This window comes from Harpia harpyja, chromosome 12 (assembly GCF_026419915.1).
Source record: "Harpia harpyja isolate bHarHar1 chromosome 12, bHarHar1 primary haplotype, whole genome shotgun sequence".
In the NCBI taxonomy this organism is placed as follows: domain Eukaryota; kingdom Metazoa; phylum Chordata; class Aves; order Accipitriformes; family Accipitridae; genus Harpia; species Harpia harpyja.
Genome location: NC_068951.1, coordinates 17,990,469 through 18,004,059, shown reverse-complemented (window position 1 = coordinate 18,004,059; position 13,591 = coordinate 17,990,469). Strand labels below are relative to the sequence as shown.

Below are 13,591 nucleotides of genomic sequence, written 5' to 3'. Positions count from 1 at the left end.
ATTTTTCCATATGCACAGCACAAAAAATACTGCATGTACCTCCTGCTCCATTGGATCTCCTCAACTCTAGCTGGACCCCCGCAGCCTCTGAGAGCTAGTGGAGGTCAGGGACTTGCACCTGCACTGCCTGGCCAGCTCCCATCCTCACCAGGGTGTAGCAGAGGAGCTGTGAGCAGTAGGGGAGCTTGGGCTCAAGGGTCAAAGCAGCTTTAGGTTCAAGGAAGCGAGACTTTCACTGAGCTACCAAAAGGTTCCTCTTTCAGTAGCGGCAGCATGTCCAGCCCCAGGACAAGAAGCCCAAGATGCACCTTCGTCAAGACATGTCTGAAGGATCTAATGATTTTTCACCATGTTGAAACTCTTGTGAGAATCTTCAATTAACCTTACTTCAACTAATGGATTCAGTAGTTATGTAAATAATCACTTTTTTTATCTACTACTGAAGAAAGATGACAAACACTTGCCTGGAGAGTAAGTAAGCTCTGTGTGGTAATAGTGGACTGTCCCTGTGGGACCTGCTGTGGGCAGAAGGTTTTACATCCTCGTCTCATTAACTTGTGATTTATCTCTGAACCAAACCATCAATTTATCTTCCTGCTTCCCCAGACCACATCCCTGGCCTGAGAAACCCAGGCTTTGCACTAGAGACTTCTCTTATAACAGGAAAAGCAAGAGCTGGAATTTGGAGATTGTTTATGGTTTATGGTAATAGTTAAGGACTACTGTGTCTTGTCCTAGTCCTTGGTGAATTGGGTCAGAAAAGCCTATGGCCAGGGTTGACCAGGGAGCCTCAGCTGGACAGTAACAGCTGTATTTCCTTTGGGTCAGGGAACACACAGGGGCTTGGAGCACCACAGCTATGTATTTTTATTAGCTCTGACCCAAGGAGCAGCATGTGTTGCACACTGGGACTGCAGTGTGCTGGATGCTCTACACCCCAGCCCCTACACCATGGCTTTTCTAATACAAGAGTGTAGAGGGTGCAAGGAGACCCTCCTAGGCAGCACAACAAGCCACAACGAGCAGAGATACAAGCTGGCGCTGTCATGATCAGCAGTGGGTTGGAGGGTGCATGGAGGCTGCCGAGGGGAACTTTCCGAAAGGGAGATGAAAGTGCAGGACCATGACAAGCAGGCATGGGGGGCGGGGGAACCAGTGCATGGGGCAGCCTCAGGTCAAGCCTGAGTGACACTAAGAAGGAACGGCGGAGCCCATGAAGTGCTTTTATTTGTGCACATGCACAAAATCAGACTGCTTATATATAATGAGAAAAAAAAAGAGAATTCTGCTGGAGAGATTCAATGGAAGGAAATGCAGTCGAACAACTTAGGAGAGAGAAAGAAGGAGCCAGGCTGATGACTGAGGGAGGAAATCTTCCCTGTTCAAGTCACTATTCTCCATAACACATAGCAAATGCCATTCTGGGCTTACCTCTTCTCATACTCTGAGCCTGGAGGGTGAGTGCAAGGTCCATGACTGTGTGCAGCACAGATGTTCTCATTAACACTGTGTGTGCCTCACTATAGAAGTAGAAGGTACCTGCTGATTTCCTTCTTTGGGATTCTCCCCCAGGCCATGTTTGAGCTGGTTACTTCTGAAGCCTCGTATTACAAGAGTCTGAATCTGCTGGTGTCTCACTTCATGGAGAACGAACGTCTGAAAAAGATCTTACACCAGTCTGAGGCACACATCCTCTTCTCCAATGTCCTGGATGTCATGGCTGTTAGTGAGCGGTAAGACAACTCCTGATGGATTTTTGTCCAGCTAAATGGCATCGCTTTAGCTAACCTCATTTGTAGAGGGAAGGAGGAGCTGACTAGGGGCAGTCTGTTACCCACTGTCTTTTCAAAGAGCCTGTGAACACATTCATTGCTTTGAACCCCAAGGGCTTCTTCAGTTCACAATTAATATGAGCGCTGGATTTCTCATCTAGCTTCCTGTTGGACCTCGAGCAGCGGGTGGAGGAGAATATTGTGATCTCAGATGTGTGCGATATTGTCTATCAGCATACGGTTAATCACTTCTCTGTGTACATCACCTACGTCTCCAACCAGACCTACCAGGAGAGAGCTTACAAGCAGCTTCTGTGAGTTCCAGTGCTTGATGCTAAATTATTTTGCAAAATTGTATAGGCTACAGATTTAGCTGTAATTTTGATAGTTATGAGAAAGGGCTAGATAGTACAGAAACACAATTTCCCACTTCACTGATTTTTCACTGCACCTATAAAAAGAAAACACAATTAAAAGGCTTTATAGTAAGAGTGGGGTGATATAGTATGCAGGTAACGTACCAAGTCAGTTCAGAGCCAGCATTTCCCAACTGTGGGAAATATTTACAGTGTACATGGGGACACACACTTGTGAAATGTATGTATTTTTAAACTGCAAGTAGAGGCAAGAGATTGAAAGGCCAAGCATGTAATACAGATCTCTGATGACAAGAACAACCACTGCTTTCCTGAGCTTTTCAGCAATGCATTTGACCTTCCCAAAGTTAAGAACTAATTTTTTATTTCAGAACAATAAAATTTTCTTAAAAGGAAAAAAAACCAAAACAATTTTCTTCACATTCTGGTGTTAGACACTCAGATGTTACCTAGGCCTGAGGCTATAATCCAAGATATTTTTGCAGTATTTTTCAAGTTTAGCAAGTCTTTTGGTCCAGTAGGAATTCTCTTACGCTGCTCAAAACAAAGAGTGCCCTACAGGCTTGTCTTTGAGCAGAAGAATTAATTTTTCTTTAGTTACAGTGTCCTGGATTCTTTCAGGACAGCCCATTGCACATGCTGCACTGTATTTCCTCCCCATAGCAGCAGCTGGTTCAGGGAAGTGTAACAAGCCCTAATCCTTTCCTTTCTCTGTTCTCCAGCTTTTAAGGCCAAAGAAACCCACTTTAAGGGGCCTCTGTTGAGCTTGGCCAACCATTCTCTCCAAAAAGAGGGTACTGCAGGGTTTCCTTCAGTCAGAGGCAAACAGTATAGCTGCAGAATATAAACAGTTTGCCTAGAGCCATTAACTAAACACTCAGAAGTGAAGCAGCAATCGGCTGGATTACTTGAGCTTGAAAAGGACCTGTTGGAGATAGAGGTATTCCTAGATATAAATTTAGAGGGCAGCAGGTCCCCCCATTTGGCTGTTCCTCAGATGCACGCAGGTCCTTTCTGCTGTGGCTCTGGTGAGTCACACCATCACACAAGTACCTGCTGCAGCAGGAAGAAACACTTACAATGACTTCCCTTGGATGCTGCGAGTCACACACAGTAAAGACAGGTTTTGCACAGTTAGCAATCTTTTCGCATCTATGCTGTTTCTGCTAGCCAGGACTCCAGCAGTGTAAGTCTTCCTCAGGGCCCCACAGTTGCCAGGAAGCATTGTCTTTGACTATGGCAGCTGGGGCTTGTGAGGCTGTTCTGTGCAGCTGTGTCCATAGACCAGCAATGCCCTCATCTGCCGCGAACACCATCAGGGAAGGCCCAGGCACAGCCCGTGCCCTTCTCAGGCCAGATAATGGTTTTCATCCTCCGGCTAAGCAGCCAGGAGTAGCCAAGCTTGAGCTGTTTTGTGGCTTGTCTTGTTCTTACAACTGTGTGAATTTCACCTTGTCACAGAGTTCCAACTGTGTAAAAATACGTAATTATGCCTCTGACTCATCTACTTGGACACACACCCCATTCACACACACCTACGCACACAGCATATGCTGCTGAGCTAGATGTGCTTTCACATGTGAACACTAGCATGGCTTGTACATTAAAAGTCTATTTTTTCCCTCCCCCAACACTATAAATAGTTCTAGATTTAAATTAAAATACACCTAGAAGCATTCAGTCCCCTCCTCCCCTCCCCTCTTCTCTCTTATTGGGAGAGGTGAGGCAGATGCTGTCTCTGGGACCAAGCTGCTTTTGGGTCACCAGCCATATACCAGAGTCTCAGGCAGGGCAGCACTCAAAGCCCTCACCTTCTCTCTCTCTTTTCTCAGCCAGGACAAGCCAGCTTTCCGGGAAGTGATCTCACAGCTGGAGCTGGATCCCAAGTGCAAAGGCCTGTCCTTTTCTTCCTTCCTGATTCTGCCATTTCAAAGGATCACTCGGCTCAAGCTGCTGGTGCAGGTAGAGTTTTGCTCTTCTCTCTCCCCCAAAGGTCTTCTGGATCACTCCTGGAATTTTCCTTTCCAGCAGTTGTGAATGAGGCTTAGATACAGCCACGATCAACCCTAGAGCTGGATGAAGCCTTTCCACAGAGTTAGACATTCTCAACAACTATGAAAAAAAGATTTCAGTCACTCAGAGACCATCCCCAAATTAGTGTTGAATTTGCTGGAGAGCTTTTACTGAGCAAAAGAGTTGAGGAGGAACTTTGTTGAGCTGCTAGAAGGGGTAGCAACAGTCCATCAACCCAGCTGCCTGATAGGATGCTGACATACATGCACAGTGCAGAACAGTTGCAGGACATGGAAATGCTCCATGTATAATATCCTCCATCATGGTGGCTTGGACCAGACTGTCAGCCATCTTCCTTCTGTGCTTTGCCAGCTTGTCTAAACGTTGCTGGAGGACATTGTTCTAGGGATAAGGAAACAACTCAGTCCCAAATGGTCTTATCCCACTGGGATTACCAATAACACTGTCTGTTAGTGCCAGCTTTAGCTATTTTTATTTATTAAATTATTTCTATAAAATAGGAGTCTGCCTGCTATATTTCTTTTAGATATAAGGTCAGATGGGAACAGGTTTTAATGAGAAGGAGGAACTAAGAGGTGAGAGTTGCTGTACTGTCACCTATCCTGTAATTAGGCTGATGGCCCGAAATAACTCGGAGGCTAGCAAAGACCTTTCTGTGCTGTCAGATTGGGATCAGAGTTAACACAGCCTTTCCTCCCCTGCAGAATATTTTGAAGAAAGCGGAAGAGAAGTCTGACAGGGAAACCACTGCCCTGGATGCACATAAAGAACTGGAAACGGTAAGTTTGAAGGCCATTAAGATTAAACCATTGTGCTCTTTCCCCCTGCAAAAAAAAGACCTACAAGCTACATTCGCTCCTGGAGCTGTCCCTTTGAATCCTGTCACTGTGTTTCAAGAGTAATTTTTTTTTTCTTAAGCCTTTCTTGCTCTCAAAGATGGACTAATCTAGCAGCAGTTAGATGTCACTGACAAGGAACCCCTTGCTAACAACAGATGTGTATGTTTCCGCTGTAGGAAAGGGCAGAGAGAATGTTTTCCTTCAGGGTCTTTGAAAATATAAACTGTTTTTGCAGATACCTGAAGGTGATGGATCCCACCGAGAGTTGTAATTAGCTGCAACAGGCAGTAGAGTACAACTGTGTCAGGTTTCCTCCAATACAGCACACTTCTTCCTCTGATCTAGAATAACAGTTTCTTGATGAAGTACTCAAGCCTGCTTTTAGCCCTCTTCCCTGAAGCTGGTAGGTAGGTGTGGCATTCAGTTGTGCTAGTTACTGCTGTGTACAAAACATCAGGAAGACATTGGGATGTTTTCCATCTGGGCTGTTCCTGACACGGTCAGACAGGGCAATCCCACCTCCAGGCTACATATCTGAATGGTCTAGACGTAGCTGGCAGCTACATGGGCTGAGACAGAGTGTTTGAACCCTTAGCCATCAGAAGCTTGGAACATCTCTTGAATCCTGCAGTTCAATGGAAGTATTTGAAGTTGAAAACTGCTAGAGCATCAGCCTGAGGATACAGTTGCAGCTTCTGACTGAACTACTAGAACCAAATGGGCTCTTGAATTTGCCCTGAACTAGTCTAGGAAGTGTACGCTTTGGCTATTGCTAGGGATAAAGACAGAGACCTTAGCAATGAAGAATGTTCTGCATTAGTTAGTATTTGCAGAGTCCTTCTTGGTGTATCTGGTAGCCAATTGTCTTTCCATTGGTCAAAAGCCTGAGGAAGGCTGTTCCTATAGTATGCAGATGACTACAACTGCTGATAGAAAAATGCTCTTTCTATATTCAGCTGGCGGTGACTCACGTGATAAATTTCATAACTCCCTTTGCATGGTTACTTATCTGTAAGTGTTTAAGTTTAGATGCCTAATGTCCAGCTAGGTACAGGCATCACAACAGAGATCCTCTGGCGCTTATTGCCTCTGTAGGTATCCTGTTTGTTTGAGAGGTAAGAGCTGATCATGGTTTCAATTGCTGATATTCTGGTGGATTTTGAGTAGCAGAAACAGAGCACAAAGTGGAGCTTGTTCTCCAACATAATTTTTCTATCTAGCTAGTTCTCAAGAGAGTTGCTCCTTATGAAACAGGCAGTGGCATCTAGGTTAAGGTCCCTGTAATAGGGTAGTGCCTGCACGTTGGTTGTGGTTTTTAAGTTAAAAGTTTGTACTCAGAACATAGCTGGGCTCTGTATGATGAATGCCTCTTTCCCTGGGACATTTCATAGCCTTGGCATCTGGTCCTGCTTGGCAGAACCACAGCATTTGCATCTTTGAAATGAAGATCTTTGGCTTCATTCTCGTCTTGAAGGTGATACTGCGCTTGTACCTCATTTCAAGTGTTGGGGACGAGGAAGATGAGATACACGGTGTGTCAAGATCTGAAAAATGAGCTGTTCCCTTTGCTGTGCAACTAGGAGTATTGCTTAATACTGTCTGGTTCAGTAACTGAATGCAGCTGTCTGACGTGTCCTCTGATAGTCAGCTTGCAGCTATAACATCTTCTGGGTGTTTGGGGTTTTTTTGGGTTTGGTTCTTTTTGTTGTGGGTTTGGTTTTGGGGTTTTTTTCCCCCTTTTCTTTTTTATGCGAATACAGTGCTGATAGAAGAGTTTGGCTTGGTCAATTCCTGTTACAGCAGGGCACTTACCCTGTCACAGTCAGGCCTTTCTGTGTTGTCCATCATCACTTACCTGCTTAAGGCCAGTGGAGGCAAATCGTCCTACTTTCTTTTTCCCAGGTGGTGAAAGCATGTAATGAAGGTGTCAGGAAGATGAGCCGAACAGAGCAGATGATCAGCATCCAGAAGAAACTGGAATTCAAGATCAAGGTATAAGTATAGGCTTGTAACCCTTTGCAGACAGCAAACCAACAGCATCCAGATGTTGTGCGCACATACATGGCAGTAGTAACCCAGCTGCACTCCTTTTAGTGAGTGTTCAGTGGTGGCCTGGTCCACCCTGTCCCCCTCCAAAGCCTTTGAAGGGGATGCTGCTGCTGCAGGCACGGCATCTGTGCATGTGGTCTCTGTGCATGCGTGCTGCAGAGGCAAGGGACGGCAGTGAGGCCAGTGTGTTGTGCGTGTACACAGATGGGACACGCTGGCATCAAACCACCTGTGCGCAGTGGCTGGCTCCTGCTCCAGCACTCAGTTCTGGCTCTTCCCTCTCACCTCTCTTCAAAATGCAGGTCAGCTTTCAGCTATTATTTTACATTACAAATTATGTTAAAGGAAGATGAAAGCTACAAAACAAAACACTTTAAAGCTGGAAAATACCAAAGTGAAGACTGTCCCACCATTTTAATTCATCCCTATGTTTATGCATTATGTACAGTCTTTAATTACCTGCTGATGATCTGTTTTGGCTCCACTCAGGAAATGACTGAATCAATATTTAGGGGTGTCTGACCAGATCTCATTTAATATATGCCATGAAACTCCAGTGCTGAGTATAAAGTTGCCAATTCTTTTCTTGAGTGCTATGGAGATGCTTCTCAGATCTGTCTGCTTCACAAACTTTAAGGAGCATATTTAGCTTCCCAGCAACCTTTTTATGTACCTGAACAACCGAAGCAAAAAAAATTTGAGATGATTTGTTTGTAAAGCCACACTGGGCAACCAAGAATTTGATTTTTCCAGAGCACTTTACAAGTGTGTCAGGGCTAGACCACAGTCCACAGGACAGCACTAGGCTGGGGTAGCTACAAGGCTGCCTTCATCTCTTGTAAAGCTGAGTCTGTAATGACAGGCAGGAGCTCGTTCATCTTTGGAGCAGGTCTGCCTTGGGCACTGGCACAGGCGGGCTCCTCTCTTGAAGAGAGTACAAGAGCATAGAAAGACAGACTCTGCCACTGTGCACATGACAAACACTGAGAGAGCATGAAGATGGAAAGAGTAGCAACTATGCAGATATTTTCCAATATTTCAGTCATTTGACTGGAAGTGTGGTGTTCTTCTGATACAAGATGTGCTTTTTTCTGGGCTGCTTGTTTTTAACATAATGTATGGCAAAACTCTAGCAGAAGTACTGTTGGTGGCTGCGTGGACAGTATTTCCTCCTGGCTGGGACAGACCCAACCAGTGAGAACCTGTTTAATCTGGGGTTTTTTTGTAGCCAAAAGGCCAAATACACATTTTTGAAAGTCAGTCACCCTGGCCAGAAAGGCTCAGCCCAGATGATGAGACATGGGATATCTCAGAGACAGATCAGGCTGTGCAGGGCATAGCCTGGTGTTTAAATCCAGCACTTGGGACTCCAGCATCACCATCCTTGAGTGTGTCTTCATTCTCAGGCCCCTGCCGTTTCCCTGTCTGAGCTGTTACACTCTGTGCTGGGCTGCAGTGTGGATGGCAGAGCACACTGCCATCTCTGCGCAGCACTGCTCCATCGTCTGCAGTGCAGGTTGTGTTCCTTTTGCATCTCTTGTTGCTTTCAGCATCTTGACCACATGAGTCCATGAGTTTTGCTGCTCTCCTGATCTTTGCCCTCTTTTCCTCACCTCTAGTCTGTGCCTATCATCTCTCACTCCCGCTGGCTGCTGAAGCAGGGGGAATTGCAGCAAATGAATGGTCCAAAGACATCACGAACGCTTCGCACCAAGAAACTCTTCAGAGAAATCTACTTGTTCCTTTTCAATGATCTGCTGGTAATTTGCCGGCAAATTCCTGGGTGAGTGCACAATTCGGATAGTACGTGGGGCACTTCAGTAGTCCTATTTGCCCCGGGTTTATCTGGGCTGTGATGCTGTGCCCCCATCTTGTCCCCAAGGCACAGGGAGGGCATCCTAGCCTGACCCGTACACCCCCCTCCAGCAGTCACCTTGCCTTTGAGCACAGTTGACTCTTCATGGATGGCACAGCACTCTCCAGCTGAAAAGTTATGGCAAACAGCACTTGAACAGATTCCAGGCCAGGTCTCCCAGCAGGGTAAGCAAGCATGTATCCACCAGTTTCTGCAGAGTGGCAGTGAGCTACATCAACTGGTGGGTTGACCCAGGAGGCCTGTCTTCCTGTCAAGAAGTGATTTTTGACTCATCGCTGCCTGAAGAACAGCTCAGACTTAGTCAAACTTCTAAGAAAGCAGGCTAGAAAATTTGAGCAGCAGGAAGGGGTATAAATTTAGGCCTGAGGCTAGCAGTTATATTTGACAAGGTGTAACCTGCCTCAGGAGGAGGAGAATGTCATCATGCTTAGGACTATGTCTTGTGCAACTAGACACTAGTGAAATACAGCAGCACAAACATACGGGTCCCAGAGAACAGGATGTTCTTTGTAGCATTAACTAGACTCACCAGTAGAGAGCATCTCACTAGTCCAACGTTTCTAATAAACATGTCGCCGCAGTGTCTGTACACCTGGAAATATTTGGCTTCTGCGGCAGCTTGTATCCAGAAAACACAGAGGCATTTTACAAATGGGAATGAATTAAGCCTCACAGTCCCCTCTGTGGGAGCACCATCTGTGTTTCTTACATGGGGAGCTCAGGCAGAGCAAGCAACTTGTTTTAGGCCATGTGGGATGCCTAAGGCAGAGCAAGGAGAGGGTCTATTGCTTGGCGGTGGGTTTTCATAGCCGCCTCCTCATCCCTTCCTGTGGCAGCGCATCTTTTACCCTCCTGCCATGCAGGGGTTCCTGGTCTGTGTCTCCAGTACAGTTCTGGGTGGCTGAAACCAATGTCTCCTGGGATAACTGCAGTTTTTCCTAATCCTCTAACCTCTCCTAGGGACAAGTACCAAGTGTTTGACTCAGCTCCCCGGGGACTTCTTCGGGTAGAGGAGTTAGAAGACCAGGGGCAGAGTTTGGCCAACGTTTTCATCTTGAGGCTGCTGGAGAATGCAGATGACCGGGAGGCCAGCTACATGCTGAAGGCATCATCCCAGTGAGTGCAACAGTCACCTCGCCAGCACTCAGCAGTGCTCTCTCCCTACACCCATGCAAGGGCAGCATCCTGCCTGCATGGGCACCAGCTCTCCAGGCTTACCGGGGTCAGGCAGGCAGGGATCCCACTGCTGCAGCTGGGCTGGCCCTACAAACCTCTCTGCCCAACATCGCTCTCCCAAGGCCATCTTCGGTCTGTCCTACTGAAAGGCACTAGTGAACTAGGCAGGTTTCTCTCCTGTACGGTGTATTTGTAGCATCTAGAGTGGAAGGTGGATGGGCACTCTGCATTCTGGGACACAATGATCAGAAATCAGCCCCAGCACAAGAGCCTAACTGACTTACAGCCTGCAGCATATTCAGAAACTAAAAGCAAGTAGGATGTATGCTGTGCACACTCCAGCAGCTCAGCGGGCTCACTCTCAGAGATGAAGGCCACACCTGACCAGCCCTGTGAAGCAAAGTGGCTCCTGATTGTAGGCAAAGGTGGAGAAGAGGCCTCTTCCTCGGCGCCTTCCACAGCTGATTTCAATCTCACACAGCCCTTCTGCTGCTCGGGGCCTCCTTGTCTCCCTGGATACAGGTTTTTTTGGCTCACTGATTTTTCACTTCAGACTCCAACAAGCTCAGACTGAGCAAATGATTCAGCTGCACTAACAGAGACCTGATTGTTTTGGAGCTCAGGACAGGGCTTTCTCATTGACCCAAGCCTTCCCAGGCCCACGGTCTGTAGGCAGAGCATCTGTGCTATTATAGATGTACATGTCCCACCACGTAAATAGCTACTAGAAATGATGCACACCCCCAGCTTGATGTTTCTTTGCTGTCAGTAGGCCAACATTCAACATCCATATCCCTTAACAGACACGAGCCCCACCCAGCACCATGGCCTGCTGCAGCCCTGGGGGCTGCACCCTGACCCCCCCACACAGTGCAGTGCAGCACCGGCATCAGGAAGACGAGGCCCCAGCACAGCGAGCAACTGCACCTTCTCCCCAGACACATGACTGCAGCTTTTGTACTGAAAATAGAGATGTCAGTCACGTTATGCAGGGCAAACGCGCATTTGATGTCTGTGAGACTTAGCTGTGCAGAGAACGATTAACCAGGCCACGGTTTGCCTTAGCTCAGGGACGGGGGGAGAAATTGCAGTTCTGTGCTTCTGCATCCTGTCCCATGTTCTAGATGGCCACATTGAGTATGTGATCCAGCACGCGGCTTGCCAACGGGTCTCGTGCACTGAAATGTGATGTAGCAACTGCTGAAGGCTGCTGTTCCAGAGCTGCAGGGATGGTCAGGCAGTATTGGGCACAAACTGGAAAACTGAAGAATTAGAAGAGATAAGTGGGTGCCAAATAGAGACTGCTGCATCTGTTCCACAGCTCTTGCAGCATGGTCCAGCTCTGAACCCATGCAGCAATGATGACCTGCTTGGTGGCAGCTTGCAGCTAATGCCCTGGGCGGGCTCTGCCAAGGAGCTGGCAGTACGTTTGGACACAGTTGGTCGCAGGGACAGGACTGGAGCACAGGTGGGCCCCTCGCAGGCTGAGAGGAGCTGGGGGCTGCGGGCAGGATCCAGAGAGCCCTGCAAGGAGCTGTGTGCAAGGCCAGCGTGCAGATAGGGCCGCAAGCATGGCAAGACCCTTGGTTTGATCTCTATGTGCCAGCTCCTCAGTGCACAGGGCCCTCATCCTGCACATCTTCATGGTGTGAGGGACTGCACTCGACCTGCAGCTGCAGGTGTTTTCACTGGTCCTTGGCATCACGCTTCAGCCCTGAAGCACAAGGTATTCCCAGCCATGCAGATCAGCCTGCCAACACTGGTCCTTCATGTCTCCCTTTTAGGCGTCTCTCCTCCTGGAAGACACTCCGGTGGCTTTAGATGTGTGTCAAGTTCAGGCTTTAAAACTACCATCTGAGAAGGTAGAAAGTTCTGGCTCCCTTGGGGCCAGGAGCACAGCTGGTCCTCCAGACAGGAGCTGGAGCCTGTGAACTGCTCTGTTTCCAAGCAGGGCTGAGGGAAGCCTCAAGGGAGCACCAAGCCTGGGGCTTCTCTGGCACCTGTGAAATCTTCACCCTCCTGCTGCAGGCCCAGGTTTTGCATAACAGCGTGCTGGATTTGGCAACGTGTTCACACAGGTCTCTCGTCTCATGCGCTGCTGAGCGAGCGGTACCCTTGGTATGCCGCAGCGTTCGTCTGCAAGTGAATTAATCAGCTCTGCCCTTCAAACATTCCCGCACAGCAGCTGTGGGAATAAATGGTTCCTCTAACTGCTTTTCTCCAGGAAAAACTGCTCCTATTGACCCAGCCCAGCCAGGAGCTGCCTTTGCTGATTAGAGCTCAGAGGATGCCAGGCCCCCCACCCTGCTGTTGGCTCTCTGAAGCCATGCTGCTCCCCAGAGGGGGATCCTGCTGCTTGCAGGGACAGCCAACCTGGGCAGCAGGGTCCAGGGCACTGTGGCACATGTGACATCCCAACTGGTGCATGCAAGAGGGGGGCTGAGCATCACCAGTGAGTCCAGGACCCTGGGGGGGGGGTGGCAGGCAGGAAAGGGTCATGGGAGGAGGAATTGGGAGCCCAGGGCTGGCTGGGCAGGGGACCTGGGGTCCCTATGACTGTCTCACACTCACAGCCTTGGTTTGTCTCCCCTATCCAGGAGCGAAATGAAGCGCTGGATGATTTCACTGGCCCCGAACCGGAGAACCAAGTTTGTTTCATTTACATCCAGACTTGTTGGTAAGACACATAGCATAGGAGCCAGGAGCTCTTCACCCCTACCCCAGGGCACCTTACTCTGCCCTGATCTCAGTCCAGCCCCAAGCCTGGGGCCTGTGTCTAAGCTGAACCCTCTCCCTGGGCTCCCCTTGCATTTCTGCCATGTTGTTGACCTTGTTCCCCTCTAACCTGGGCTGGGCTGCACCAGCACTCTCCCTGCCACCAAAGCTGCTGATGGGTGGCACTGCAATGGTGATGTGCACCTGGCTCCCTTCCCCACAGCGATGCTCCCCTGGTCCCTGTGGCTGGGGCACCCCTTGACCTCCATGGGGTTTCTTACCAGGTCAGAGAGACCATTCACAGAGCTCGCGGTGCTAAATCCGCCTGAGCCGTACTGTCCTGCAGCAGGCTCTGTCCCAGTCCATTCCTCCATCCATCACTCTCATCCTGTTCCCTGGCAGACTGCCCACAGATCCAGTGTGTCCACCCATACGTGGCCCAGCAGCCAGATGAGCTGTCCTTAGAACTGGCTGACATCCTCAACATCCTGGACAAGACAGACGACGGTACGGGGGACAGGATGGGGCTGGGCTGGGAGTCCCTGTGGAAGGGTGGGCTTTGCTCTAGGCAGGCAGCTGCCGAGCAGACAGGAGGGACCCTCTGGCCAGGGAGAGACCCTGGCATCACAGCCAAGGGAGCTTACAGCAGGAGGAGGGAGTTACTGCTTCCTCCTAACACTCAGCAAATGCAGGCTGCCCTGAGCTGTGGCAATGCTGGCACAGCCACCCTGGCACTGGCTGCGGGCCATGGCA

At 48.8% G+C, this 13,591-nt stretch overlaps 1 protein-coding gene across 7 annotated transcripts in view; it reads left to right on the top strand.

Annotated features, from left to right (window-relative positions):
• The window catches only part of NGEF (neuronal guanine nucleotide exchange factor), a 53,301-nt gene that overhangs the window by 36,446 nt on the left and 3,264 nt on the right, over positions 1-13,591 (top strand). For all 7 annotated transcript variants that reach the window (XM_052803703.1, XM_052803702.1, XM_052803704.1 and 4 more), the window contains 9 exons: positions 1,573-1,733; positions 1,934-2,086; positions 3,982-4,111; positions 4,888-4,962; positions 6,925-7,014; positions 8,691-8,854; positions 9,908-10,063; positions 12,721-12,800; positions 13,241-13,345. In XM_052803703.1, coding sequence (XP_052659663.1) covers positions 1,573-1,733; positions 1,934-2,086; positions 3,982-4,111; positions 4,888-4,962; positions 6,925-7,014; positions 8,691-8,854; positions 9,908-10,063; positions 12,721-12,800; positions 13,241-13,345 — 1,114 coding nt within the window. The remainder of the gene's footprint in view (positions 1-1,572; positions 1,734-1,933; positions 2,087-3,981; positions 4,112-4,887; positions 4,963-6,924; positions 7,015-8,690; positions 8,855-9,907; positions 10,064-12,720; positions 12,801-13,240; positions 13,346-13,591) is intronic.